Source organism: Tinamus guttatus, unplaced genomic scaffold (genome assembly GCF_059628265.1).
Source record: "Tinamus guttatus ecotype Peru unplaced genomic scaffold, ASM5962826v1 Tinamus_guttatus_pri_ptg000260l, whole genome shotgun sequence".
Taxonomy (NCBI): Eukaryota; Metazoa; Chordata; class Aves; order Tinamiformes; family Tinamidae; genus Tinamus; species Tinamus guttatus.
In genome coordinates, this window is record NW_028288794.1 from 734,505 (window position 1) to 761,355 (window position 26,851).

At 43.2% G+C, this 26,851-nt stretch overlaps 1 protein-coding gene across 3 annotated transcripts in view; it reads right to left on the reverse strand.

Annotated features, from left to right (window-relative positions):
- The window catches only part of HDAC4 (histone deacetylase 4), a 211,375-nt gene that overhangs the window by 178,513 nt on the left and 6,011 nt on the right, over nucleotides 1-26,851 (reverse strand). For all 3 annotated transcript variants that reach the window (XM_088526970.1, XM_088526972.1, XM_088526969.1), the window contains exon 2: nucleotides 7,351-7,602. In XM_088526970.1, the coding sequence (XP_088383096.1) occupies nucleotides 7,351-7,372 (22 nt within the window). In that variant the 5' untranslated portion in view covers nucleotides 7,373-7,602. The remainder of the gene's footprint in view (nucleotides 1-7,350; nucleotides 7,603-26,851) is intronic.

Genomic DNA, 26,851 nt, shown 5'->3' on the forward strand with positions numbered 1-26,851 from the left:
GCATAGGGTGGTCACAGACAAATAGGTTGAAATATCAGTAGAAATAGCAGCCTAGGTACACCCATAGGCAGCGAGAAAAATGCAAAAAGCCTAAAGGGATACAAACAAAAGCTTAGGATGAGCTAGAAAACCAGTTACATGGGACACAGGTCAGCTGTTAACGCATCGGAAATTCTCTATGAATAAACATTCACCAACACGTTAAGTGGGATTGGCCAGCCTATATTGTGGATAAGGTTAGTCACGCTGTTTACCAGGATGAAATTCCCAAGGGTAATCATGGCAGGCTATGGAGGAAATATTTCCAACTGAAGAAACAGAAAGGTGAACCTCCAGCCACCACAAATAAGCCCCAATCTGGGAACTGCAAGAACCGTCTTGAGTGACCAAAAGTTCATCCTTGCACAGTGTGTTAACATGGATGAGAATGGAAATAGTTGTAACATTTGAGCTAAACTTTATCCCAGGGGAAGCAAAGGGAGCAGCCACAACATCCTCTTTAGTTCTTCTCTTTACAGGAAAAACACAGTCATATTTTCTGCGTCTGCTCCCTAGGTGCAATGAGGCCCTCGGACCCAGCGGCGAGCGGCCGGAACGCCGGCTCCCCGGCCTGCTTGGAGCCGCTCTGCGCAGCGGTTTCTGGCGTGTTGCATGCAAGGCTTCAGTGATCATACGGGTGGCACCTACCCACGCGCCAGCGCCTTCTGCACTCCCAGAGAGGGAATAAGCTGTGACCCAAAAGACAGGGCCGGAGGCGCCAAGGCTGCCTCTGCAGATCTGCTGCCCTGCTGTTTCAGCGCCCTGTATTTGACTATTCGAAAGTAAGTAGACAAGGATGGACAAGATGAGTTAACCAGAAACATTCAGAAGCTCTCAAACCCTTATTTGAAATCAGAAGGAAAACAAAATCCTTTTGGAACAGGTTTGTCTGCTGGAGATTCAGCAAATAGTGAAGTCATAGCTAATAAGCTTTCTCATGCTACCCACCAGACACCAGATTCTTCCAACATGGGAAAACATCCTACAACATGATTAATTGGTTATGCTTTCAAGTATTCAGTCTTTGGAAGATAATATATCTATGGCTATGGCATTTATACAGGCTCAGAAGATATTACAGAACTATTATCACTGCCATGATTAGATAAACTATATACGGGTAAAATTCCTATAGAGGTAGTATCATCAATCAAACCCCAACAAACCCTGAGTTTTCTCTAATTGAATGGAACAAATTGGTAAATGCTACTTCTCATCCAAGTTTAAGTCAACTGCAGTTACTCACAATCCTAATTTCAGATGCTGATATATTGAGTATTTGCTCTGTAACCCACTTGGGTTTGCAAGCAAAAGAGGATTTAGTAATGTGTTCTAGAGAGATGAACTACTGTTCACAGAAAAAGGAAACAGCCTTTAAAACTGCAAGTGTTCAAGGTTGCCATGAATATGAAAGCCTTGGTTTTGTTTGTGAAGATCAAAGCTTAGAGATTCGTTAATACTTGTTTATCACCACATTGGTGACAATTCCTGCTCTTGGGCATTTGATTTAGCTAAGGAGAATAGCTTCACTACACGTTGTATCACTGAAAATTGTTTGTCAGAACTGCTAGCATTTGGTTCTTGCTAATTCTAGGGAAATTCAACCAATGGTTCCTTATGTCAACAGTTTAATGCATCAGTGATACATATTTCAGTTTTAGACGCCAATTTGATAGTACAGAATATTACGCTGCACCCTCAACTTTACCAATCTTTAGCCTCTATTTAATTGAGAATAGGTCTCAGCTTCCTGCAAGTTTTATTCCATCAGCCCAGCTTATCCCAACAGTTAGATTAGTTAGATCAGACAGAGAAAAGGGCATTCTTGGAGGTTTTCCACAACAATGAACAAATTTCTAGCATCACTGCTAAGAGAAGCAGGGCTGGCATCATGAGCAGTGGGAACCTTTGCTCAGTCGGTCATTCTTGGCTACCCAGATGTTCTCAGTCATGCACCATCCAGTAATATCGACTTCAATATTTCAAATATTGCAATGATCTGTTCTTGCAGCATCTTGGCTGGCTTGTTGCACCAAATAAAAACTTGTACAGCTCAACACACTGACTGCTCATTGCTAATGGTTCCTCTGCTGAGCACCTTCCAGGGAGTCTGGCCAACACAGCTTTTAAGCTAAGAGCCCCTTTTCGTTAACACCTGGACGACTAAAAAGACTCTAAGAACCAGTGCAAGCTTTTCATGTAAATACGGGGTCTGCACATGGCCAAAGGAGGACAGAGCAGAAGAGAAGGAAGGCCTCCGACACCATTCACCCCAAACCTCAAGGACAGCTACATCCTCACTTCGAGTAGCTAAGATTAAAAAGGACTCACTACAGATAGGAGATCTTATTCGCAGGAGTTGCTGGCAATAAAAACTTTCTATTTTTAAGGAACCCAGGTACCTACGGATGTACATTCCTGTCCTTCACTTCCGTGAAACCAGACTGTGAATTTATGAACAATGCGACCTGTGTGCAAGCCTTTGTGGGAACCTGGCCCTTCGCCAGCCACGCTGGCTGTCCTCAGCGTCGAGAAAGCGTAAGCACCATGTGAAGCAGTTTCCCCGAGCCGGTTCCGTGTCCTCGCTCTCGCAGCGGGCACGTGGCTCCGGGTGACTCTCCAAAGCCCCGCACGTCACACCCGGCCATACCGCGCCGGGCGCCACACGAGCGCGGGGCGAAGGGACTCTGTCACCAGGAGAGCGGCTGTCCGGCCAGGCAGCCGCCACGGAGGAGGTGTGCGACACCCTAACAGCGTTAAAAACAGACAGAGCTTATTCCTGTCATCTTCACTGTTTACAGAAAGGGCGCTCTTGCTTCCAGATAACTTTTTCTAGAAAAAGACTCATTACTGCCAGAAAGTAGGTCAGTGTCATTTAAAGCCCCTTTGAAATACATCTCCACAGAAACTTTTTAATCTTTTAAAGAGAACACATAAAATATTTATTTTATAGTGCAAAACAGCTGAGAGAATAACAGGGAAAGCTCTTATGTATACCGCATGAAATGGGCTTCCATGCCTCCCTGAGCAGTGGGATATGAAAGGAGGGGAGCTTCTTACGCCCGGCAGATGAAACGCCGTACAAAAGTACTTATTAATCCAGCAAATCACAGCACGTGACTTGCCAGCTCATTTTCCCAGTGTTCTGTGATCTTGAAGTTTTCTGCTCTCTATCCTCTCTGTTTTAATGATCCTGCTGCAGATTTTCTCCGTATCAGATAGGCAGCTCATTCTCAAACTTCAATATTCTTGATTATCAAACATTCAGCATTTCAAAATGTAAATAAAATTTGCATCTCCGCAAGAGTAGCTCCGAAGAAAGAATATAGCATTTGCATTCAGACTCGCTAATTCCCATAAGATAACATTTCATAAACAAAATGCCTCACTGAAAATGGAGATAATCAGGATTTTTTTTTAATATACAAAGGGAAGTAAACTTTAAACAAATACAAATCAGTTGAGTGATTAAGGTTTTTTTTAAATGTATAACTGGTATCAGAATACTCTTTACTGATTAAATACCTTAAATACCTACATGAAAGAGAAACTTATGCCATTAGAAATTTAAGGTGGGGGAGGCAAAAGACGGGAGTAAGAAGTTATGTAAGGTCATGGAAAGAAGAGAACCCACACACAGTGAGCCAACCAAGATGAGTGGCATCAGCATCACAAATCACAGAAAACAGTTTAAATTGTGGGCAATATAACAATTAAAAAGTAAAACAGAACACACACCCCCCCCACCTCAAGCTTTGTCATAGTCCTAAACATTATCTCAATTAACTTGAATTTCTCAATCATACTTTATAACACCTTAATCTATTAGAGCATCATCTCAGCATTTTTTTCCAGCTTCAACGCTGGAAGCAGCAAACCCAGTGCCAAAAGCCAAAGGGCAGGCGAGGTCTCCGAGCCCTGTCTTGACTAGATTCACACAGCAGCTTTTCCCACTTTCCAAAGGGAACCCTGTCACCCCAGCCTCCAGCTTCTGGGTCTTTCTTCACAGCTGCCTCCAAGCACGTCCACCCAAAGCGATGCAGATCCCTGCCAAGGCCCCTGCAAGTATCTGCAGTGAAGGGGCCCTCCTTCCAAACAAGCTAGCACGGAGTAGCTGAGGGGAACACATAAAGCCTGGCTTCAGACGGACCCCAAACTGCCTGCTTCTCGTGCTCCTAATGCCCAAGGATAACTCTTCAACCTCCTGGACCCTTGCACACTTTTGTCTCAAATTCCCAAGTTCACAAGAGATGCTTACATCAACCCAAAGCTCATGGAAGAGCCTGCAGAGAGTCTTTGGCCAAAAAGAACTTCCCTCTATACCCAGAGTTCAAAGCAGACAGATTTACTTCTGCAAAGTTCCTAAGGATTCACTTCTACCACCAGAAGGGGCATTCTTGCTTCTCCAAAGTTTCTTTTTCTTTCAGAAAGTTACTCCAAAATACAACAGAAGAAATACCAGTGATGGGAGAAGAAATGAAGTCATATTTTTCTTAGACTTATTAAATGTTCCCTGTCTTTTTTTAGCTGCATTCCATGAGGAAGTCTTTGGTAACTGCTCTTTCTTACCACTAAGCTATCCGGGGTGTGGGGACACCTTTTTCATTCTTCTGCATTGCAACAATTTTATGGTGCTGTTCTTGAAACACCCCAGTAGTGATAGGCTTGGGGAACATTAGAGAAGAAAGCTCACATCCACTGAGGCAAGATTTAACAGGCTCCTGAGTTAAAGCCAGAACCTTCCCCTGAACAGGGCACATCATTAGTAATAATTACCTGTAGCAGTATAATAAAAATAGCTATTGCATCTGACAGGAGAAGCCCAGACATCATCTTTGGCAAGGCACAGAAAAATATTTCTATCAAATATTAGAAAACTGAATCTAAGAGAAATGATCAAGAAGTAAACCAGAGGTAAAGGCCATTCTGACACACTATCCAAATTCAACCCAACATTTGGGGATAAACTCGGGTTTATTCTGAGTGTAAGAATGGCACAAACACAGCCAATTCCTAGACAGCAGAGGGACTGGAACTATATCACGATGAGAGTGGAATACTGTTTGTAAACACTTTTATACAAAGTGTATAAGCAGAACACCATTTCACATTAAAAAAATAAACTATAAGATCATATTGTGCCATAGAGTCCAGTACCTGTTAAACAGTATCTAATGAGGCACTTGAGGGAGTTGTGACAGAAGCTCAAAACATCTTCCATTTCAAGAGCTTCTGTAAGTATGAAGCCCACAATCTATTTCTAAATGATGAAACTGCAATTATTACTTTTTCAAAATAATAACTATGAGTGTAGTTAACATAGTCTTCCTTAGTAGCTTATGTTATAGAAGACTCATACAGTAATCACCATTTAAATTCTTACAGAGTCTCCTCATATCTCCCTCTGCAGAGGTCCCTGACAAGGGTCAGGAAGGTTTAAGGAGCAGAAATTCGGGAGAACACAAAGACATGCAAAGTTATCCAGTTAAGTGGTCACTTCCTTGGTTTGTGATCTTTATGGGCTCAGTAAAGGCCGCTTTAAACACGCTCATTCAAAAAGGCAGACTCACACTGATTTTAGCACTACAGGCACCCTTCTTATTTGAGGCGCTTCTTACTCTTTCATTAGCCCTTCCCACGTGGCTCCTTGCTACGTGTTGGGAGTCTGGGCAAGAGGAGCAGCACCCACAGAAAGCAGCAGGACAGGCAACTTCTACACTTAGCAGTTGACTTCAGAGAGCTTCCCTTACTCCTGCATCAGCAAAACAGACAACCTAAAAAAAGATATCCCTCCCTCCTGATTCAGAGGCTTTCCACCTATGCTGTGAACATCAGGATAACTCCTCTTGAAGAAAAGGAGTATCAAGTCAGGTTTGTTGGGTTTTAATATAAGTACATATTTCGCAACCTACTCCACAACCGTGAGAAAAATGCAGAAAGCCATTAGGAATACCCTCTTATTTAAGGCATAAATGCATCCAAATAAGCACTACCCACTTACTTGGGGGACATAAGAACCCCTAACACTGCAAAAAAAAAAAAAAAAAAAATTGCATCACAAGTGAAGAGCTATTTGCAGAACCTTCTACCCATATGTACATGCCTAATTTCCCAACCCCTACAGCACCAGACACAAGTCTCTAAATCTTATTACAAGACTCTACATTACAGAGATAGAGGTTTGTTTGTTTGTTTTTTCTCCTTTTTTTCCAAAAGACTAATAACTTTAGAGATCTATAATGTCATCTAGGTCCAAGCAAGGGCCAGATTTTCAACACTGCTGCTTGTAACCTCAAAAATCCCACGGTTACTGCAGCACTTCTTGTGCCCAGCTTGAGAAACAACTCCTAGAAAAAATTCCGAGTCAAAAATAAAAATATTTCAAGATTTAGGAAACTGTACAGTTGTCAAAGCTCTTTGGTTGTTAACTTTAGTTTTATTTGACTGTTAGCCCAGAACCGATTCAACCGAAACCTCAAAAATAAGTTGTCAAGCCTTAGTTAAACAAGTACTTAGACATGTTTTTGTTGTTGTTAGATGACTTGCTTCCCAGTAGTTATTATGCCCTGCCATAAACTGAAATGGTCAAGGCAGGCACAAAGTACAATTAAAATTCCCTCAATAAAACACAGGCTAATAAATGTCTGCATAACACAAAGCTACCTGAAACTTGCCGGATACAAATACTTGTGATGACTTTAAGGGGGAAATCACATAGCCCTGAGCATGTACAAAACTTTCTGGCAAAATAGTTTTGTAGTAATTAATCTGCTAAGAATTTGTCTGAAATTACAAAACACGCTGTTTACAGATAAATCCCAATCAATATTGAGATGGAACAATTCACTTGTTCCAGCAAAACTAGTCCTTCTTATTAAGAAAAAAAAAAAAAAAAAAAGTACTTTAAAAGCCAAAGGGTTTTCTTCTTAAATAATTGATAAAGACACATCAGCAGAATCGTGACCATTCCTTAGAGGAATGCTATAAAACATTAAGACAGACCAGCATAGATTTAACAAATTTACATCTAGTTAACAGCTCAGAAAGTGCCCAGTGTTTCAATGATACTTAAAACAGTTAGAAACCTAAAAAAGCTGGGTTTTCCCATAACTCATAAAGGCAATTCAACCTTAAAACTGAATTTAAAAGAAAGGGGGAAAGAAAGTACCACGAGGAGAGAAACTGAATTATTATTTCGACAGAGTAAAGAACGTGCTCATTCAGCAAGATCCTTTCATCCTGCACTTCTTTTGGCCAAGTCCAACGGTGGCTTTGCTGCTGTCACTTCATTTAAAGTGATTTTGTTCTTACCTGGATGGCTTTGGGAGCTCATTGCTGGTAAGGTCTAGTCCTTTTGAGAACAGATGAGTTCTCAAGGTCAGTTTCCAGGCAAGTAAAAGCAGCTCTTCAGAGCACCAGTGCTTTACTAATACATAGAAATAGGAAGTGAGAATTAAATCATGGCCACTGTGTAAAATCCAGGGCAAAATGACATGCTGAGCTGTGTACAAAGTAATCCAACAGGGTGGCGGGATATCTTCTGATGGTTTTCAGAATGGAAACCTGTAAAGATAGAGACGGCTATATTAGAAAATTAAGATTTACAGATGTTTAATTTACACACTACATTGCAAATTTTCTCCCCCCAAGAAGAAAATAAACTAAGATACCATTTAAGCAATGAAAGTTTCAGAAAGAATAAATTCAGAACTACATATGCAGTTTCAGTAAATAGGCATAGAAGGATACAAACTAATACTTAACACTTAAAAAGAAAAAAAAAAGCAGGGGAACAATAAAACTGCTCAACTACATACGCAAGTCTTAGAGACCTAAATTTGCGTGTTAATTCTGATCCTTCAAAAGTACCATATGAAGCCACTTCAATCCAACAGCTTCCATATTTCAAAGGCCATATGTAGGAGTGGTAGCTATACTTCACGCATCTGTTCTTCAAAGTTGAAAGGAAGATTCCCAAATGCCAAAAAGTGGTCTTGCAGCAGGAAGGAAAAACCACACAGAGGCAATTCCACTCCTATCCTGCTCAAACCTCTACCAGTTTCCAAAAAGAAAATATATATATATATAATGTCATATTGCCTTGATGACAAACCTACCATTTCCCATTATTTTAGGCAGTATATTAGAAATAGGAAGAAGTGAAACAAAGAGTTAATCCACTGCCTATATTCCCTTGCCCTCCTCCTACCCCCAACCTCCCCAAAAAAATAGCCTCCACAGATGGTGCCTCTGATGGAGCCAGAATCACTTGCAGCATCAAAAGCACCTGCTGCAAGAGGTCTTAAAGTTTGGGTTTTGCATTTTGTTGTTGTTGTTGTTGCTGTTATATAGAAAGCAGCATCCAGTATTTCTAACTAGCCATGTTTTACAGGTAGGACATCTCACAGTAACCTTGTTTTTAACATACAGAGAGTCAGATCCACCACCCATGGGTGCTGTTACAACTACGGACACAGATTAAGCTGGCTTCATATGAAGGATTACATCTAATCACAGCTCCGTTCTCCTGCTCTGCACTGAAAACTTCCTCAGCGCGTGAGCTGCTAGCAGACATGACTTCAAATTCCAACCAAAGCAAGTCAAAGACACGGCCGGGATTCCGAGGTGCTCCTTGCTGGCCCAAGAAGATGCTTGTGCTCTCACAGCTCTGCGAGCAAAACAGTTCATACCAACACTCCCTAAGCCACTTCAGACAGAAACCAGCCTGCTGGAGGGAGCCAACTAGTTAACTCATCTAAACAAATCCAGCTGACGCCGCTCAAAGCGGAGCAGGGAGCGCTCGCCCCAAACTCGGCTGCCGCCAGACCCGGGGGTGTGGTGGCCTCCGGCAAAGAGGCAGCAATATTCCTTGGGCAGCACATGATTACAGCTTAACCCAGCACTGCTGCTTGCACAATAAGCATCCGTCCACAATTTATCTATGCCATTACAGTTCAAGTAGTCCCATCTATTCGTAGAAGAGCTCTTAGCATGCTAAACTTTAATCTCCCCCCTATCATTAGATATTTGCATTCCTTTCTGGTAAGGCTGCAGAAAAAGAAAAAAGAAGACAGAAAAGCAGGCGTTAAGACTATGCTGAGTGCCACCACAGTCACTTAATGAGGAGCTCTGCTTTATGACGGTACTTCTCTGGTTTGCAATATAATGCCTGAGCATACACTGCTTAACAAGGAGGCTTATTCGCTGGATTACAATAAAAATTCCTCTTAATTGGCTGTTTCTCTCAACCACAAGTATCTCAGCACTAATGCTCTCCAAGTTTCTCTGCCTATCTTGCATTTTTGGAGACCTGGAATGATCTTTTATGCTATGCATCAAATTCAGAAAAATTTACTTAAGAGTCATTTCTAATCGCTACAGGTCTCTGCTACCCCAAGCATTCAAAAACTTCCAGTTCCATTAATATGCACATTCTGATGAAAAGTGTCAGGTCCACTTAAACCAGGCATCAGCGAAGGACTTATTTGAAATAAAAATTGCAGGTAATGTTATAGCATTAACAACCACAGCTGTAGACTAAAGGGATTCAGAACAGAATTAACAATTTCCCCACCTATTTTCACCATCCAAGATGGAATTGTAGAGCAGGAGCAATGAGAAGATGCATATTTATTTCCTGAAGAAACTGGACTGAAACTATAGCAGCAAATCCATTTAGTGGCACCACTGGTTTCCACATTCCCACTTCTTCCCTAAACTCCCAGCTAGATTTCAACCAGCCATGAGAGGTACAACATCAATGCTCTGCAGATTTGGGGATTGTTAGTTTCTGGGCAGAGTAGAGGCTACAAAATAAACATGTTCAGATGGAAAAGCTACAGGGCAGGTTCACCTATGGGAACACTGTTTTCTTTTTCAAGCACAGATTTCCTCTGTCTGTTCCAGAAGAGTAAGTAACATATAAGCACGACACCTTCCAGGATACGACCAGCAATCTCTTCCAAACTACCTCGCCAACAAACTTGCCATGCTGTTTTCAAATAGCACTGTGCTAAAATTACACTCCAATGAGACATTTCTAAGGGGTCAAGAATTATCTTCAGGCACCTATTTGCAACAGTCCTTATTCAAGCACATGGTTTTGCCACTCTCACAAAAAACATTTCTCAGATTAGGAGGAGGAGCAAGACGCTGACTATCCCTGTGCCTACAGCATCGAGGTCTGCAGAGCTCTCCAAAAGAGCCCTGCCTCCCCAAAGAGGAAAGAAGGAACACAGAAATACACGGCAGCTTGTTTAACTCATTCTCCATCACCTGCCAGCACAGGAGTGGATCACCTCTGGCCTGCATACCCCAGCCATAAGAACAACGAGCCCACCCCATACCTCTTCCCAAGAGGTCTTTGCACAGGCCTAGGCCGGGAGCGGATCACAGCCTGGAAGGTACCGCTGGGGATGTATGTGTATATGTTTATGGCAGCGTGATCCTCTCGTGAATATTCCAACCAACCGCTTTGGCCACATGAGCCCCGGCCTGCCTTTCTCGCGAGAGGACGTCCACGAGGCGCCCGAGCGCCCAGCCCGGCCCGAGGCTGCGTGAGGCCGGGTTTACCGACTGCCAAAGCAGCTGGGCTGCTCCGGCACGAAGGAAGCCTGCGAGGGACGGACCCGCTGCCCCGGGAGCGGCCTGCGGAGCCGCGGCCTGGCGGGACGCGTTCCCGGGCAGGCGGCAAGCAGGCCGCACCGGCCACCTCGGCAGGCCGAGCGCTCCAGGACGCGGTCCTCCATCAGCCACAGGAACACGGCGGGAGACCAGCCGCACAGGAGACACACGCTCGCAAGGCTGAAAGAAGAAGGCGGATATACTGCACAGAATTGCAGGCAGCATATCTGAATCAGCACTTGTGTAAAATTTTCAGTTCTGCTTGAACAGGACTGCAGAATCAGCCTTCCTACGTTGCAGAAAAATAGTTCAAAGTTTGGTCCCTTCCAGGTTTAAAATAAAACAAATAAACACAAAAGCTTTGGACATAGAAGCCCAAGAGATAAATCAGTGCCTATTCATTTCAACATACTTCTAGCAAAGTATCTCCAAGTAGCCCATGTCCCCTAAAACCACACAGGTTGGCGGATCCACAGCTCTATTCCCATCACATCCTTCACTTCAGTAGGTAACTGTTGCCCAAACATGCTGTGGCCTCGCTGTCCCCAGGTGACGACGAGCCTCTCTATCTGTGGTCCCCATATGATGAGACACGGGCCGGAGCGCTGCAGCCTCAGCAAAACCTCTAATTTTTGCTCTTCTGGTGACTCAGCAAACCACCATCCCTTACTGCACACCTTCCTAGATAAAGGAATTGGTCATTTTAGCTTCTGTCTCATTCTTCTCCCATCAGGGAGCATGGAGGAAAACTCTGACCTTTGGGCCTAAGGATAATCCATCGGTTTCTTCCCATGTTGTGTCTATACATTGGTGTGAGTTATATGCTAGACGACCAAGGGAGAAGGAAGAAAGATGGACTAGAAAGACAGTGTATGGCTGTTTAAAAAAAAAAAAAAAACACACAAAATAAAACACCCACACACACAAGTACTGATGGACAAGGAGTTCTCTACAACAAACTGCATGTCCAACCTTCTGCGGGTCTCATCTTTTCCCTCCTCCACCGCATGACCAGGTTAGCACTTAAACACAACATCAACAACAAATACAAGCCTGCCATTCAGTTCTGGAGTGTTCTACGTACTTTCCAAGACCACTTTTTCTCTACTGGGCACCTATCCAACAATTGAAAGATACAGCACCACGGGTGAACATGCAAGGCAATGCAAGGAACCTGACGGTTCGCCATGGGTCCCTTCCAACTACAACCACTCTGCAATTGCTACAGATGCGCAGTAACCAGCAGCTAAGAGTTATGATAGCACTTTACTTACAAAGCTCTTCTCCTCAGAGCCTAAACTGATATGGTAGTTCATTCAAGATAAAGATCTTGGCCTAAAGGCAAAGCTCCAAGATTGCTTTAAGCCAAGTAAGGTTCATTGCTTCAGGATACCTAGACATCAATGACTGCTTCATCTGCAAACCTCGTCAGGCACATTCCATCAACACCCCCGGACGGCAAGATAGGTACTCCAGAGCTGACAAAAATCACTTGAAAACATTAGTTAAACATAAATTTTACCTGCCTGCTTACTTGATGCATTAAAACATGGCATAAATCACACATGACAACCACAGTGATCTTTGACAAATGCTGCCTTCATCCTGCCATTTCTTCAGGGCATAGCAGCATCCCAGTACTGTGGGTTCTGGCCTCCAAAAAGCATTGACACACCTATCTTCCAAAAAGCATTAGCACAAACTCTTCTGCCTGACATTATAGATGACAAGGCAGACAACCAAAGATTGTTTTTTTTTAAAAAAAAAAAAAAAAAAAAAAAAAAAAACAAGAGAGAAAAGATAAGATATCATGGCATTTGTGATTCCTAGATGCTCTTATTAATGGGGAAACAAGTTTAGCAACGCCACACACTTCACTTGTTATAACATCATCATCATGTTTGCTTGGATTCCTACTCCGAGCAAGCAGCCTGCAAAAGAGAAAATTAGCAGTGCAGGACACGGGTGCTTTGTGCTGGTGCACAGACATGGTTCAAATCAATTCCTCTGCTGAAACTTATTGATCAAACCTCTCGTTTGACAGCAGCTCCAGAACTTTACCCAGGGGATGGAAGGAGGCAGGAGGAACTTTGCTTTTCAGAAGTTTGTTTTTAGAAGACTGCCAATATACTACCTATAATATGACAGAAGGTGGAGACAAGGAACAGAAAGGAAGAATATAGCTTCTTGAAAGCAGTAATAATAATATACTGCAACCACAAAAATGATTTACTGTATCTTTATTTATATTTATGCCAAGTAAACAGTCGCCCAGGCTGACTCCTCTCTGAAGGGGCCAGGTCTCGAGAGCTGCCACTTTGCAAGTTGACAAAAATACGGTGGTAGCTCCGAGGACCCATGGAGCTCTGCGGCACCACCATTTCGCCTCTTATTTTCCAGGTAGAGCTCAGCTAGGCAGCTTTAACCAACCTGTTCTAAGGGACCACGTTTCACCAGCACTTGCCCATTCCCGGCGCGCTGCCTGTTTCAGTTTCGACAATACACAGAGCTCTCCCAGAAAACACATTCGCAAGCCTCAAACACTGTCACATGCCCTCTCAAAGAGCTTTAAATCATGTTTCTTCTTCTTTAAACATAGAATGAAAGAATAAGATCTTGCTATAAACAGACTGCTGTATAAAGCATAGCACCAGCTTAACACACAGCTGCGGACAGAAAAGCAACTCAAATCCAACAACATTATTAGGAAACAGGACATCAATTGCCTGCTGTATTAAGCCAGTTCCTCCAAAACCACGAGTATTTCGTGCAAATCTGAGCCCATGCCCAAGTGCAGCATCGTGATCAACACAAAGATGTCACCAATCATAATTTTCCATCCATTTCTTTCATAGCAAGAAGTTTTTCCATTCTTTTCCTGGGAGAAACAGAAGGAAAGGAAGGCAGAGGACAGGGAAAACTGTGTGGCAACTTAAAACAACCGCCAAAAAGCCAGAGCACTACATACTCCTTCCAGCAGCAGGCAGCCGTGCTGAGAACCTCTGATTCACGGTGCTGCAGGCAAGAACAGCAAACATCAAGATTTTTTCCACAAGGCCAGGAAATCCATGAGACAAGTCACAGACTCATTGGGAGAGTGTTTCAAAGAACTATGACTATATGTACAGCCCATCCTTGCCTTCTTCCCTGAGTAGACCCTCTTTGATGCTGCTGGAGACTGTGCCTAGCAAGTCCCCTTCATGGGGAAAGCCCACCACCAAGCAATGCAAATAGCACTAGCGAGAGAAGGGAAAAGCTTTGGGTTTAGATGCTATCCTGTTATCCTGTGAGTGTCAGAAGGACCAAGTCTCAAGTCTTAATCCACTACAAAGCTGCCTTCACCATAAGGCCCACTGCAAACAGCCTTGTTAAAACTTCAGCAAAGACCTAGAAGATGAGCAGCAAAGGTCCACTGAAGTTGACAGTCAGACTTCAATGGCCTTAGACAAGTTATCCAGAGGAAAGAATGGGGAGAGGGAATCGTTTCCAGCATATCTTTGCACTAGAACTTGAGAAATACTCGTACTTTTTTCATGAAGGTGCGCGCTGTTGCTACACACTCAAGAAAACAACCAACGCTGAACACACACTAATACAGACGTTACTACGTTACTGTCACCTTCCCACCGCTAGTATTTACACACGTGCAGCTCAGTACGGAGCCAGCCCGGCTTGCCCTTGTGCTACAGCATCACACCTTGCTGGACCTGTTACTACTCCGCTCTCACGTGGCAGCACCAGAAACAGAGGTACGCACCCTTTTAAGATCAAAAGCCCCAAATGATTCACATCATCCAACCATCTACAAAATACAAAGTTTTACCCAGTACTCCAAGGAATTCAAATAGTGCATTTGTTTAGCAAATGTTGAAATTTCAGTGCCAGCCATTGCAAGCACAGTTCGCTCGTGACAGCCTAGAGCAGAACAAATACTGCGTTTTCTCCTCTCCCTTAAATTTCTACCTTCAAATACATGCTGTGAAGATTTATTGCTTTTATGCTCACACTTAACATTGCAACTTTGAGATAGGCTTTGTATGGTTAAGAAAAGGATTGCAGTGCAAACTATATTTGTCCTAGCTGTTAAATTATACTGCATGTCCATTAAGAGTTCAAGAATAACCAATATGTACTTTGGATTTATGTGATTCCTTTGGAGGAGCTATGATACATTACTAGGCAGCTTGGCTGCCTTTGCAGCAAATCTGCTGCTACTTTAGGCAGCAGCTTGCTAAGCAAATCTCCCCTATACCTGCACTGAAATCACCATCCAATGTTAGAAGAAAATAAGATGAACAGTGACCAAAAATGACAAATGACAAGATACTATTAATTGTGAGCTACTTTAGGAACACTGAAGTCATCCCAGGCTATTCTACAGTAGCAAACCCATATACACATAATGAGATTGATTATTGCTAAGAAAATATCTCAAAAAATGAGAAAAAATCATGCCTGCAGTTCTGTGTATCTCTGTTTCTTATGCCAGGAGATAAAATACTCCACTACAAATGCCCAGGACAAGCAAGTTCCTTAAATAAAGGCTGACTTTCCAAGACTTTTTTAGTTGTCTTCTAAAGTGAAGTCAGCTGCTAGAACATTCTCATCGCTGGTAGGGCAGCCCTTGCACTTCGGTCACGCAAGTCCAAAAGCTGAGACACCAACCCAAACTTAAAACAGAGAAAACTGGCAGATGTAAAGCCCTCTTCACCCAATTCCAATAGATGAGCACATACCTGCAGCTGTCAGAGCTGTGAAAACTGAAGATGTCTCCTGCACATCCTACTAAGAGAGGCCTTAGGTCTTCCAGTGGACATCATGAAACCCCCATTTTTTTTTATGACTCCTTTCCTTCAATGCTAGGAGTATATGAGCGTATCAGCATTAACTCAACCTTCAAGGATTTCATAAAAGCTACTTTGATAAAATATACCATACAAGACATCAATAGCAATGCTATTGGGAATCTGAAGTATCTACTGGCATCTCCTCTATTTTTGGACCTTAACAAGTGTTGCTATAGAAGCAGTGCTCATAAGGTATCTCAAATATCCATACGGGCAAGGAGCCAAGGCTTTGGAAACAACCAAGTGCAGACAAGTGGACCTAAATCACCTGGGGCACAGTCCCAGCATTATACTTCAGGAGGCCTGAGAAATCCGGAATACCAGCTCCCTTTCAAGCTGTGGAAACTCCGATTTTGAGTGGCCAAAAGCTCAGAAAAGTTCTACATTCAAGTAGGAACAGAGCTCACAGAAGAGCTGCAGTCTCAGAGCGGCCACCGGCTGTGTAAAACCTGGGAATATGTAGATCCGCAGGATTACAGAACCCTCCCTGACTAGCAAGACTCTGGCAGAGGGTCTGAAAGAGCAGGATGCTTCTGAGCTCAATCCAGTTTCTCAGCAAGAGCAGCAAGAACAAGCAGCCTCACAGATGGAGCCGCGTGGGAGGGAGAAGGGATGAAAGTCTGCGTCGGGAGGCCGCTCCAGCTGCCACCGAACCCTCGGAGGACGGGGACAAACCGTGAAGAAAAGAGTTACCCACACGGAGCCACTCCTGCCTGGGCCTTCTCCTGAAGCGCTCTCCGCTCACTCCGTGTTTTTCTTTCATGATGGTGCTTGGGGATTTGAGAGAAGAGTTCAAATCAGAACATTAAAAAAAAAAAAAAAAAAAAAAAAAGTGCTTGACAGAAGGCAAGCAAGTACTGCAGGATGTGGGACAACATCCATCTCCTTCCTTCATTCTTTCCTTATTGGGCATCCTAAAACAAACTTAACTTAGCAGCACAAAAATATATATGTACTTCGTTGTTGTCGTCACTTCTCAATTATATATTTTCTTTTCATAAAAATTTCCCTAATAACGTTCTCAATACCAGGAAGAGTTTGACCAGGAGACAGCAATCTCATCTCTCTGATTGAAATATTCCACTCCAAATTCCAGCATAGTTGAAGCTTCCAAGCGATATGTGCTATCAAAACACAATGCTTCAGCACCCCGCCTAGTTCATGCAAATTAAAGTTTCAGCAACTTTTAATGTGCCCTAACATTTAAATACCAAATCTACAGCATGGCAAGTACAGTCTCTACATCACAGGACTGAAGTTGCATTCTAATATTCCAGCAGCGCTGAGATCTCGCTGCTCTGCTGACATCCACTGCCATAAAGCACATGATGTATTTATTCACTGAAGACATTTTCCAAGTCCTCCTCTTGCATGCTGCTAGCCCTGGGGAAACAGCAGAAGGCTAGAACATTCCTGGACCCAACCAGCATTTTTCTGCAGACTTCTTCAATAACATCGCTTTCAAACTGCAGAACAAAGTTTCTTTCCCTTCTTGTGCTTACACCTTCTTTCCTTTTCAAAGCATCACGCTATAAAGCAAAAGAGATACCAATATTCTGTGGCAATTTTCCTCCGGGAAACAACTAAAATCCTTCTGCTTTCCAAGCGTATTTTCACCAGTTAAGGTGAGTACAGGTTAGCTTCCTCAACAGCTAAAAATGAATACCACAGTCATTTACCTATTTCTTTAATCCATATATATAGGTAGATGAAGGCAGAGAGAAGACAGCTACCTTTTTATTTGTGTACTTCAGCTGTTACTGCCCACATCTGAACTTCTTGTTCCTTCCAACAAAAAAAATCAAAATTACTGGTCACTGGCTGTGCCTAACCCATCTGGTCTACGAACATAAAATAGCCGAGTACATTAAATGTGTCATCAATCACTGTTAATTACTTCATTAACTTGGAGAAGGAATATTGATTTTTTTTTTAAGAACAAACACTGTTTAAAGGTTAGCATTTTTTATTATTGAATGCTATCTGCTTATCAAGAGGAAATATTTTACAGTCTGTACATTACAGCAACCCTGTCACATAGCTTGGGCAATTCTTTTGTTTAGTAAATATATTTCAATGAGTTTCTTTTGAAAGCAACTACATTGCAATGTTAAGTTTCTTGTTAAACTTAACATTGGCTAAAACTAATTATGCATATTCTGAAGTACTCCATGTTATTGCACCATCTTAGCTTTTCACCCAGCTTTTAAGTTCTTGAAAAGAAACCTATCTCAAAAAACCAAGCACCACCATCCTCAGACGGCCACGTTCCTCTCCCACTGCTTCTGAGGCTTCACGTGAGGTCTCAGCCCCTGCAGACCTCGGTGCTGCTGCTGCTCCACCTCCCCTTTCCAGTAAGTCAACCTCTCCATCCACCCTGGCCAGAAGGCTCCTCCAGGCATCCACACCTACCCGCTCAGCTGCCTCCAGCCATCACCTTTTGGAAAGAGCGGGCACAGGACTTAGATCCGTTCTTCAAGGAAGTGTTTTCTCCTATTATTCCATTAACATTTTGAAGACTCCTTGAGCTATTGCAAGATTTCAAAGCTCCTTTGTTTGAGGACCACACCAATCACGTCTCCTACATGTAGGTGACACACACCATGCAGAAACGTCTGCTGATCCAGCCAGTGCTGCTGGATTTGCCAACCGCTGCTCCCACCGCTGCCACGGCGGCAGGACGGATTCTGCAGCTGCATCAACACCAGAAGTCAGGTGTAGACAAAGGGTTGGAGACCAGAACTGCTCAGCAGGGCACTGATAAATACAGGTAAATTCAACAACGCTGCGACTAGAGCCAAATTCAGTTAACTTCACTCCCAAGCTCCATCTCCCTGAGGTCTGCACAACCCGACGCTGCAGGGGAGAAAGCAAGTCTCATGTGAGCCCCCTCAGCTCTGGTTACTGCCCAGCTCATCTGACCACAGCACCAGCTGCTCATCCACAGAGGTTCAGATGACAGGATCCAAAGTTTCTATTTCTTCTATGCTTTATTACTTCTTACAGTGAAACACATTTCTTTTTCTAAATATTAACACTGCTACCAAAACACAAGCACTTCCCCCAGTAAAGTCAAAAAATCCAGGAGTTTTCTAAATCTGAGATATAACTAGGAATCAGATTTCTGATTACACAAACAAAAGGCACATATTTTCTCCACTTCTGTAGCGGAAGGCAAATCATTAAACTGATTGCCCCGTTTTCTCCAGTTCTTCTCCCATTCTTGCTGCATTCTTTGCTACCATAAGAAGAAGGGTGGATAATACAGCAAACCCTCCCATGTCTCGCGCCCTACATCACACACGTGGACCCTGGTCCTAACTAACTTTTGCTCTTACTTCTCCATTTCTGTTTCTCAGTTCTGTTTCTCTACACCCCATAAAGGTGTTATGTATGACTGTAATACATTACATGCTTGCGTAACATTTTATTCAAGTGATTTCCTAACACAGCATCACAATCTCAAAATTTACACATGACTCTAAAGGACACCACACTGAACAACGACTATGGATTTGTCTTTAAATTGAAATGCTGCGTGGATTCCTCCCCCCATGAAAACCTGCTCTCCTCCCCTCATCAGCACATGAAGAGGGATGCTCACGCACACTCGCAGGAGCACAGCAGAGCTGGGCGTCAAATGCTGCAATTCAGATACCTGACGGCATTAAAATAGCAGCCTTTGCCATGAAAGAATTTATTTTTCTACAACATGCTGCTACTTAGCCTGAAGTTGTTACACAGAGAGTACTGCCCCATAGCACATCCCATCACCCGTGTGCTCCTGGGCACGCTGCTGGGCTTGCTGGCTTGTCCGTCCAGGGAGCCGCGTGTCAGCCACGCCAGCCTGCCAGGAACCCGACACTCACCAGATGAGGACAGCACACGCTCGTGCCTCTATTTGCATGAAAGTCTCAGGCTTCCCCACCTTCTTCATTTGCAAATTAGAGGTCACACTCAAACCACAAGCATGACCAGAAGAGAAAGTGAACTCAATCACTGGAAAGCAGAAATGTTAGTTCATGCATTAAATACGCAACCCTACTTAGCTCACTGCAGTGAGCAACATCTCTTTCAAACTCAAAGCTTCAATTAAAATTTTCAAGTTGACATACCAAAAATGTCGTAGCATAAACAAGGGAGAACAATTCACCTTACTCAAAGTTTTTTTTTATTAAATATCATTGAAGCAAAAAGCATGAGACACCTTCTGGAAGTGTCAGGTTGCCCTTCGAGGGCGAGATTCCATCCAGCTTTTGCGAGTTTACTTGCTACGTGTTACTTGTAACACCAGGATTATTATTTAACTCGGAGCAAAGGAAGATCCTTGTTTACTTTATGATTCAGACCACATTTTATACAGCCCATTTTGCCTGTTTGCACAACTTTGACACAGCAAGACAAACTGAGACCGTTTCTTGAAATAAGCCTGGATTTTAAAGCCACAGAAACTAGGACATTTTTCAAAGACTGATAGAGTATCTGCTGTGTTTTTAAGGAGATTTTAAAACACTGTCAATTGCCAGTTGAAAAAACAGACTTCAACTCACTATCTTCAAGGGAGGCTTAAATCCTTAGCATAGATATGAGAAGCTTCACCTTCTGTTAAGTTTCCATGATCTATTCCATATCACCAAAGGAGCTGCGGATTGAAGCACATACTGCTGTTTATGGCTTTGCACACCATTTAGCTCCCTGCGCACAACACTCTTCCCTATAAAAGATTCTTCTTTGCTTTGATGGGTAACTCCAGTCGCCTGGAATTGAAACCTTGTGTTTTGTCCCTTCTCAGCTGTCTCGATTACCAAAATATCTCTTGCACAAACTTTTTTAGACTTTTATATGCTCTTCTGATTTGTTTTAATTAAGAAACCTTTTTCATGCCCCTAAATCTTTTAATATGTGAAATTATTTAATAATTTAATGATTTAAGCTATTTATTTAGCATCTTAATTCATTTAATACTTCCAGTCTTTACACAACATTTTCAGGTAATACAGCAGAAAAACTTGTTCAATTTTCTAAATGAATAGCCATGAACATACCCAAAACTAGGCTATACTGATAGAAAATCCTTTGCTTTATGACCCATGATATGTTAAGTGGACAGTAAGGAGTACAGTGCAAAAATCATAGATATTTTTGTTTTTAATGATAATCTGGAAGCACCCTGTGTCACCATGAACATAATGAATTCTAAGTAACGTCTTGCCCAAGGAAAGAGTGGTCTAAAAGTGGCTGCTAACATTGCAAATCTTTTCTGTAGGAAGCCAGCGAACATGCAAAGCTACTTATGAAAGGCTACAAAGGACAACAACTCTGGGGGATTTTAGTATTCTCTGAAGACTCATTTCTGCAACAGTTTGGACATTTACCTCTTCCTATTCTGATTTGGATGTGCTTTATTCAGTATCAGGTTAATAGATGCACACAGGACAAAACCACAATTCCAGAGTGTTCTTAAACTCAGGGTAATCCAACAGCATCAAGACCCACAGCAAGAATTAATTCAAATACCCAACTCTGATTTTACACCATTAGGCCTCTATATGGCATACAGCACACAGAGATGGTCTGAAGTCAAAAGAAAACATGCATCAGCTGGAGACCTGGTGGTTCCTTGGGTTTTTATGATCTAGGTAAGACTACTCATCAACTGACTAAAGGAAATTAGTTCACACACCTACATTTTTTATATTATTATTTTGTGGCAGGTCTGTGGGTGGAGGAGAAAAAAATAAAGCCTACCTGCATCCTGGAGGAAGGTATTTGTAACACTGTTACACAGGTACTTCCGCGCCAACAAAAACCTGCAGCTTTACAAAACAGCTATGCTTGACTGCCAGAAACCAAGGAAATCCATAACTTACTGCACCACAAGGGAACATTATTTTAGATTATTCAGAGAAATACCCATCGCCCTTCCATACCTACAAAAACCTGCTACTTGAGGACTTGATTTTCCTTCCCCTACACTTTTTCCTTCCAACACTGCCCCCTTTTTCTTTTTAAGAAGGGAAGAGTGACCCAGAACATAGAGCTGATGGAAAAATTCCCATTAACAGGACACAGCATTGTTACACTAAGGGGGAGTCTTGGGGACCCCACCAACAGTACTGCCTTAAAAGCCATAAAACATCCTTCCAAATTGCATCTATTCACAGTGAGAAACATCTCCATGAACGAGGAGAGAACTTCTTACCGAAGAAGCCAAGAGGGGCAAGTTTCACCCAAGAGTTCAGAGAGGGGCAGATGCAGGGCCTGGGCACCCCCGAAGTGCAACGCTGCAGAGCCAGAACTAACACTCACAGGGCCTGACAGCAGATGGTAACCTCAGACGTTAAGAACTACCTCAGGAAGGCAATACTTGGACATCCATCTGTCATCCTTGAAGTTTGAAGAGACCAAATTAAAAAAAAAAAACATTTTATTTATCTGCCTACCACGTATGAACATGACGGACAACCTCAAAAGCCACTTTTGGACCCTTCCTGAGATACACGTCCTAGGTATTCATAAACAAGACAGTTTAGCTGATGGAGTGCAGTCTTCCCTTTAGACAGGGACCCAAGTTAAACTCAGTACCCGATCACTTCCCTCACCTAGCCCATCTCCTGGTGCAGAAAAGGGTCCTCCAGCTCACACAGCAGCGGCCCTGGCCGCTCTTTGGCGGTAACCCCAGCAGGGGAGCCAGCCGCCCGCCTGGCGATCGCAAGGCGCCGCGTTCCAGCACGGTCCTGCCGCGGCTCCGCGTCCCCGTGCGTCCCTCTTCCTCTGTTTGCTGGGCTTTCACACCCACACTTGTTAGCCGGTTACAACATATGCTCAGAATTCAGTTATCTGCACTCGGAGGCTGCGATAATTTAGATTTTCACTGCCAGCGCTAAGAACAAACCTCAGAGCTATATTCTGAGGCCCTGGAATTTAAATATATGATAACACTGTAAATAAAAGGAAACAAATTCCTTAAGGAAAAACGCTTAAGCATGCCAGATCAGTTCCCAATAGTAACTGCTCTGCTTTAACAAGAGATAAATATTTACAGTCTAGAACAGAGAACACCTTGTGTTGCAATACTAGGAATGCAAGATTCATCAGTCCTCGGTGCACTTAAAAGAAGTTTTATTGGTGTATGTGTGTATAATGGGTGTGGGGGGTGTTTATTTGCTTTGATTTCTTATTTTTTAAATACAGAACAACCTGAGCACCTGGAAGCACACACATTAGAAGGCTGCTCATTTGCAGCACCAAAGTGAAAGATTGCAGGTAGTTACGCAGCAGCGTTGTCAAGCATATTTAATCTGAAGCAGATTTTCACTAAGGGAGACCTCATTTAGCAGAGGTCTAAATTGCCTATCATGAACAGGCTTTTTTTTTTCCCCTCCTCTCTTTAATAGCCTAACTCGCTCCTCTTTAGAGTTGCTCTAGGAAATGCAAACACAGGAGAGTTTTCTCACTAGGGAAAAAGGGACGGGAGACAGGGAGGGATCAGATGCTTATCTCTTTGGATTGGGAATACCACAGGGTGGCGGGTGGGAAAGCAAGCTCAGGCCGCAGACCAAGAGGGTTTCCAGCTTGCTTCCCAACTGCCCGGCTTGATCAGCTCCTTCCAGGCAGGAATGCAGGGAATGTCACTCATGAGGGCCCTTGAGAAGATCGAGGAATGGGACGTATCCAATAACGGGATATCCTTCACGTTAGGAAGCCTGATAAACCCCGTGCAAAGAAGATGCTCTCATCTCCAGCCTTAGACTGCCACATCTCAGGCTACTTGCTCTTATGCCATTTTAAATTAGATAAATACTTAAACATACATACAATGCTTTCACATCTATGCAATTCTAACTTGAATCCAAACAGGATCTGCTCTGGGACACTCTAGTTTAACTGCTTTGCTACAGGATTTCGTGTCTGCAGTGCTCTATTACTCCCCCACTTGCTCTTTAGGCTTTTTTTGGCCCACTTCCCTTCCAGTGTAGTGGTCAAGCTGCTGGCAGATTTATAGGAGACTTATGCCTAAGAGTCCTAAGACTCTCCATTTCCTTACTTTCTTCTCCTCTGAAAATGGAATTACCTCTGGCAAGAGAAAACTTTCCTGCTCTGACCTCACTCATGCCATGGGCAGTGTTACTCAACGATACCATTTCCTCAAGCCAATACTTGGCTTTTTTTCTGCTGTACCCAAGTTTCTTGTTTTCTCTCTTGCTTTCAGTGCCCCTGAACATCAGTTTATTTTTAATCTAGCTTTTTTTATAGCAGAAAGCAGAAGTGATGTGTTTTCCCTTGCAAACTGGGCACAGCTAGGGTCACTGTTAGTGTTAGTAATAGATGCAATGCAGTTTAAGTCTGATGGTCTGAGAAAACCAGCTCTAACCATGTCTGCTATCCCACATCACTGTCTATCCCAGACATTTATTGCAGTTTTTTCACCAGGCCCCCTCACCACTACCAGCTCCCCCCAGGTTATCAGGCAATTCAAAGCTCAGCCCAATATTACCTAAAAAACAACCTGCTCTATCAGCATCTCTAAGTCTCCTGTGCAGAAGGAGAATATGATCTTCCCCACCAAGGAAAACCAGCCGCCCTTACCCTTACAGTGCCCCAGACCACTCACTAGCATCAGATTGATCAGATACCACCACTATCTCTGCTCACAGGCCTGATGAAAACAGGGAACATCAGCAAAGCAAACCCACATGCAGTCAGTGTGGAACAAGATCAAGCAACCCATGTAAAACCAGCCTCTCTCCAAGAAAAAAAGAGGAAAATCACTGCAGATTGCTTATAAAAATATCCGTATTGTGAGTGTGAGTCTTTTCTGTTTCGACAATTCACAATACATGCTCAGGAACAAGATTTCAACATCCAAGGCCACCTACTTTCCAAGCTGTACTGCAACCGATAAAAACGCTACACTTTACCCTGTATCACCACATCAATATGTGCTTTTTCATAAGCCTTTTCTCTAGGGATCCCAAAGCATCCAGCTCTTCCACATTATGCTGGGTTTGATAATGTACAGCAAAACCTCAGATTGCCTTTCACTGTCACAAGTTCCTATGCATCACTTCCTTGTTTTTGCAGAGCTCCAGGCAAGAAATTACTCTCCCTAATGCTAAGACTTCATTCACAATTATGATTAAGCCCATCATCAAATACTTCATTCTTAAGGCACGGAGCAGATGAGGCAGCAGCCTTCCTTCAGCACAGTGCCTAGCACAGGCTTTTATTCTAGGAGCAAGAAGAAACCCAGAGAGAAAGAGAGGTGAGCACAGCCCTCACTGAAGTCTTCAACACCTTCCATGGGCAATCGGGGAAAAAAAGCTCCCTGAAGTTCATTTCCCTCTTCCCTTGATCACATTTCCAGGCTAAAAAGGACTGCATGAGAGGCAGCTTTCATTCAATAGCATCTTCAGCAAACTCTGGTAGCAGATAAGAATTGCAAAAACATTTAACATCCTTATGCCTGTCCCCCACCACCACCAACCAAAGCATTGCCATCAGATTCAAACAGAAAATTAGTCAATGGAAAGGGAAGAAGAAATGCACAGAGAGTCCACAGGGGAAAATAATCTATTTTAAGATTCTTCTATTTGATGTAGCCATTCTACATCAAGTAGATGAGGCTAATGCGAAGGCAAATGGCAACCTCCATGGCACCTCATGGAAGGCAACTTCTGTACAACACATTGCGAGGATCCATTACTCAGCAAGAAATCTAACACTAGCTTTAAGTTCACCCGATGGCAAAGGACCTTCTCATTTTGCTTTCCCTTCCTCCCCATCACAGCACCAAAAGACACAGAGCTCAGGTCTGGACTGCATTCATAATCAGACAGCTCTGGTTCTCCCCACATCACCCAAGCCAACACCACAATGAGTCAACCTCACTAGCGAGCAGTGGAGATAGCAATAAACTCACACTTGCAGCAGTGTGTGATCCTAGTCCCCACCTGCAGCAGAGCTGCGGCTTATGAAATCAGGTTTTGTTGTTGTTGACTCACGGCACAAAACAAAAACAGCAGGTCAGAGTTTCTGCTATGCAGCCAGGGCAAAGGGCTGCACTTAGCACGGACGCAACGAAGATGCTGGTGGCTTGCAGAGAGGCGTCTTGTCGTGTCTCAAAACGCTCCAGCATCCCAAATGGCACTCACAGAAACTGCCTGCGAAGGCAGCAGCACACAGAGGAAACCGCACCGTTCTCTTGCCCTCTCTGCCTTTATGAGAGGCCCCCAACAAGACCACGACGGGAAACACCCCCCAGTACCTGCGCACAGCTTTCCCAGGAAGACATCCCGTTCCTCCCACGTGCCAGGCTCCTTGGCACGGCCCTTAGCCTCTTTTGCAAGAGGGCAGCCTTTGTTTCCCAGGAGTCCCCTGCAGATTCAGCTGAAGCAACAGGTACAGCAACTTTTTTTTCCACTTTTAGATCTGTGCTTGCTAGTGAAGTCAGTCTTTTCTGGTGCTAAACTATGCAGTGCTCTGTAAAACACAACCCTGCCTGCAGGAAAGCTCAGTTTTACCTATGAATTCTCCTTCTGCGACCTTCCTTGTCAGACAGCCTGCACTGTGGGTGTTCCCTTCCCGTCGGTTCTTGGGAATGAGATAACCTTTAAGTCCTTACTTGTTTTCAGTTTGACTCATGAAATTCAAAGTTAAGGCTGATATTTCAAACTTTCATCTCATCCCTGCCACCTTCCGAGGTTGCCAACATTCAAATACCACCTGCCTTAGGAGCCCTGCGCTTCCAGGCTTCAGACCTGCCCTTTCTTTCCACCGTGCTCTTCCATATTTCCAAACTCTCTCAAAGTTAAGTTCAGTTGACAACTCTTTCTCCAGAATCATCTGCATTTTAAAAAAGATTCATTATGTAACTAATATAATTTGCACAGTACTATTTGATGCAGGATGACATACCTTGCCATTATACATTTTATAAGAACCTACAGGAAGGAGCTAGGCCAGCTTTTGATCACCACCTGTACTGAGGATTTTAACAGAATGAGAAACAAGCACTTACAGAAACTAGGTGACTGGAGATCCGAAGGGGAAAAATGTAGCTTTCCTAATGGTCTGAACACTCCCTCTTTGAATACTTGTCCAGAACAGCACACAATAGAATTAATTCATTGTTCCAGGCTTGTATTTGGGATGCTTTTCTTGGACGGATGGGCACAAAACCAAAAGCTTTATAAACATAACACCAGCAAGTCCCAATTTGAGTTTTTTTTTTCCTCCTACAGAGCAACTGTAATGTTTTTCCATAAACTATATTAGTGCATCATGAAATTATATGACAGCAAAAACATGTTAAGTCATGAAATACAACTTTGTAAGAGCAG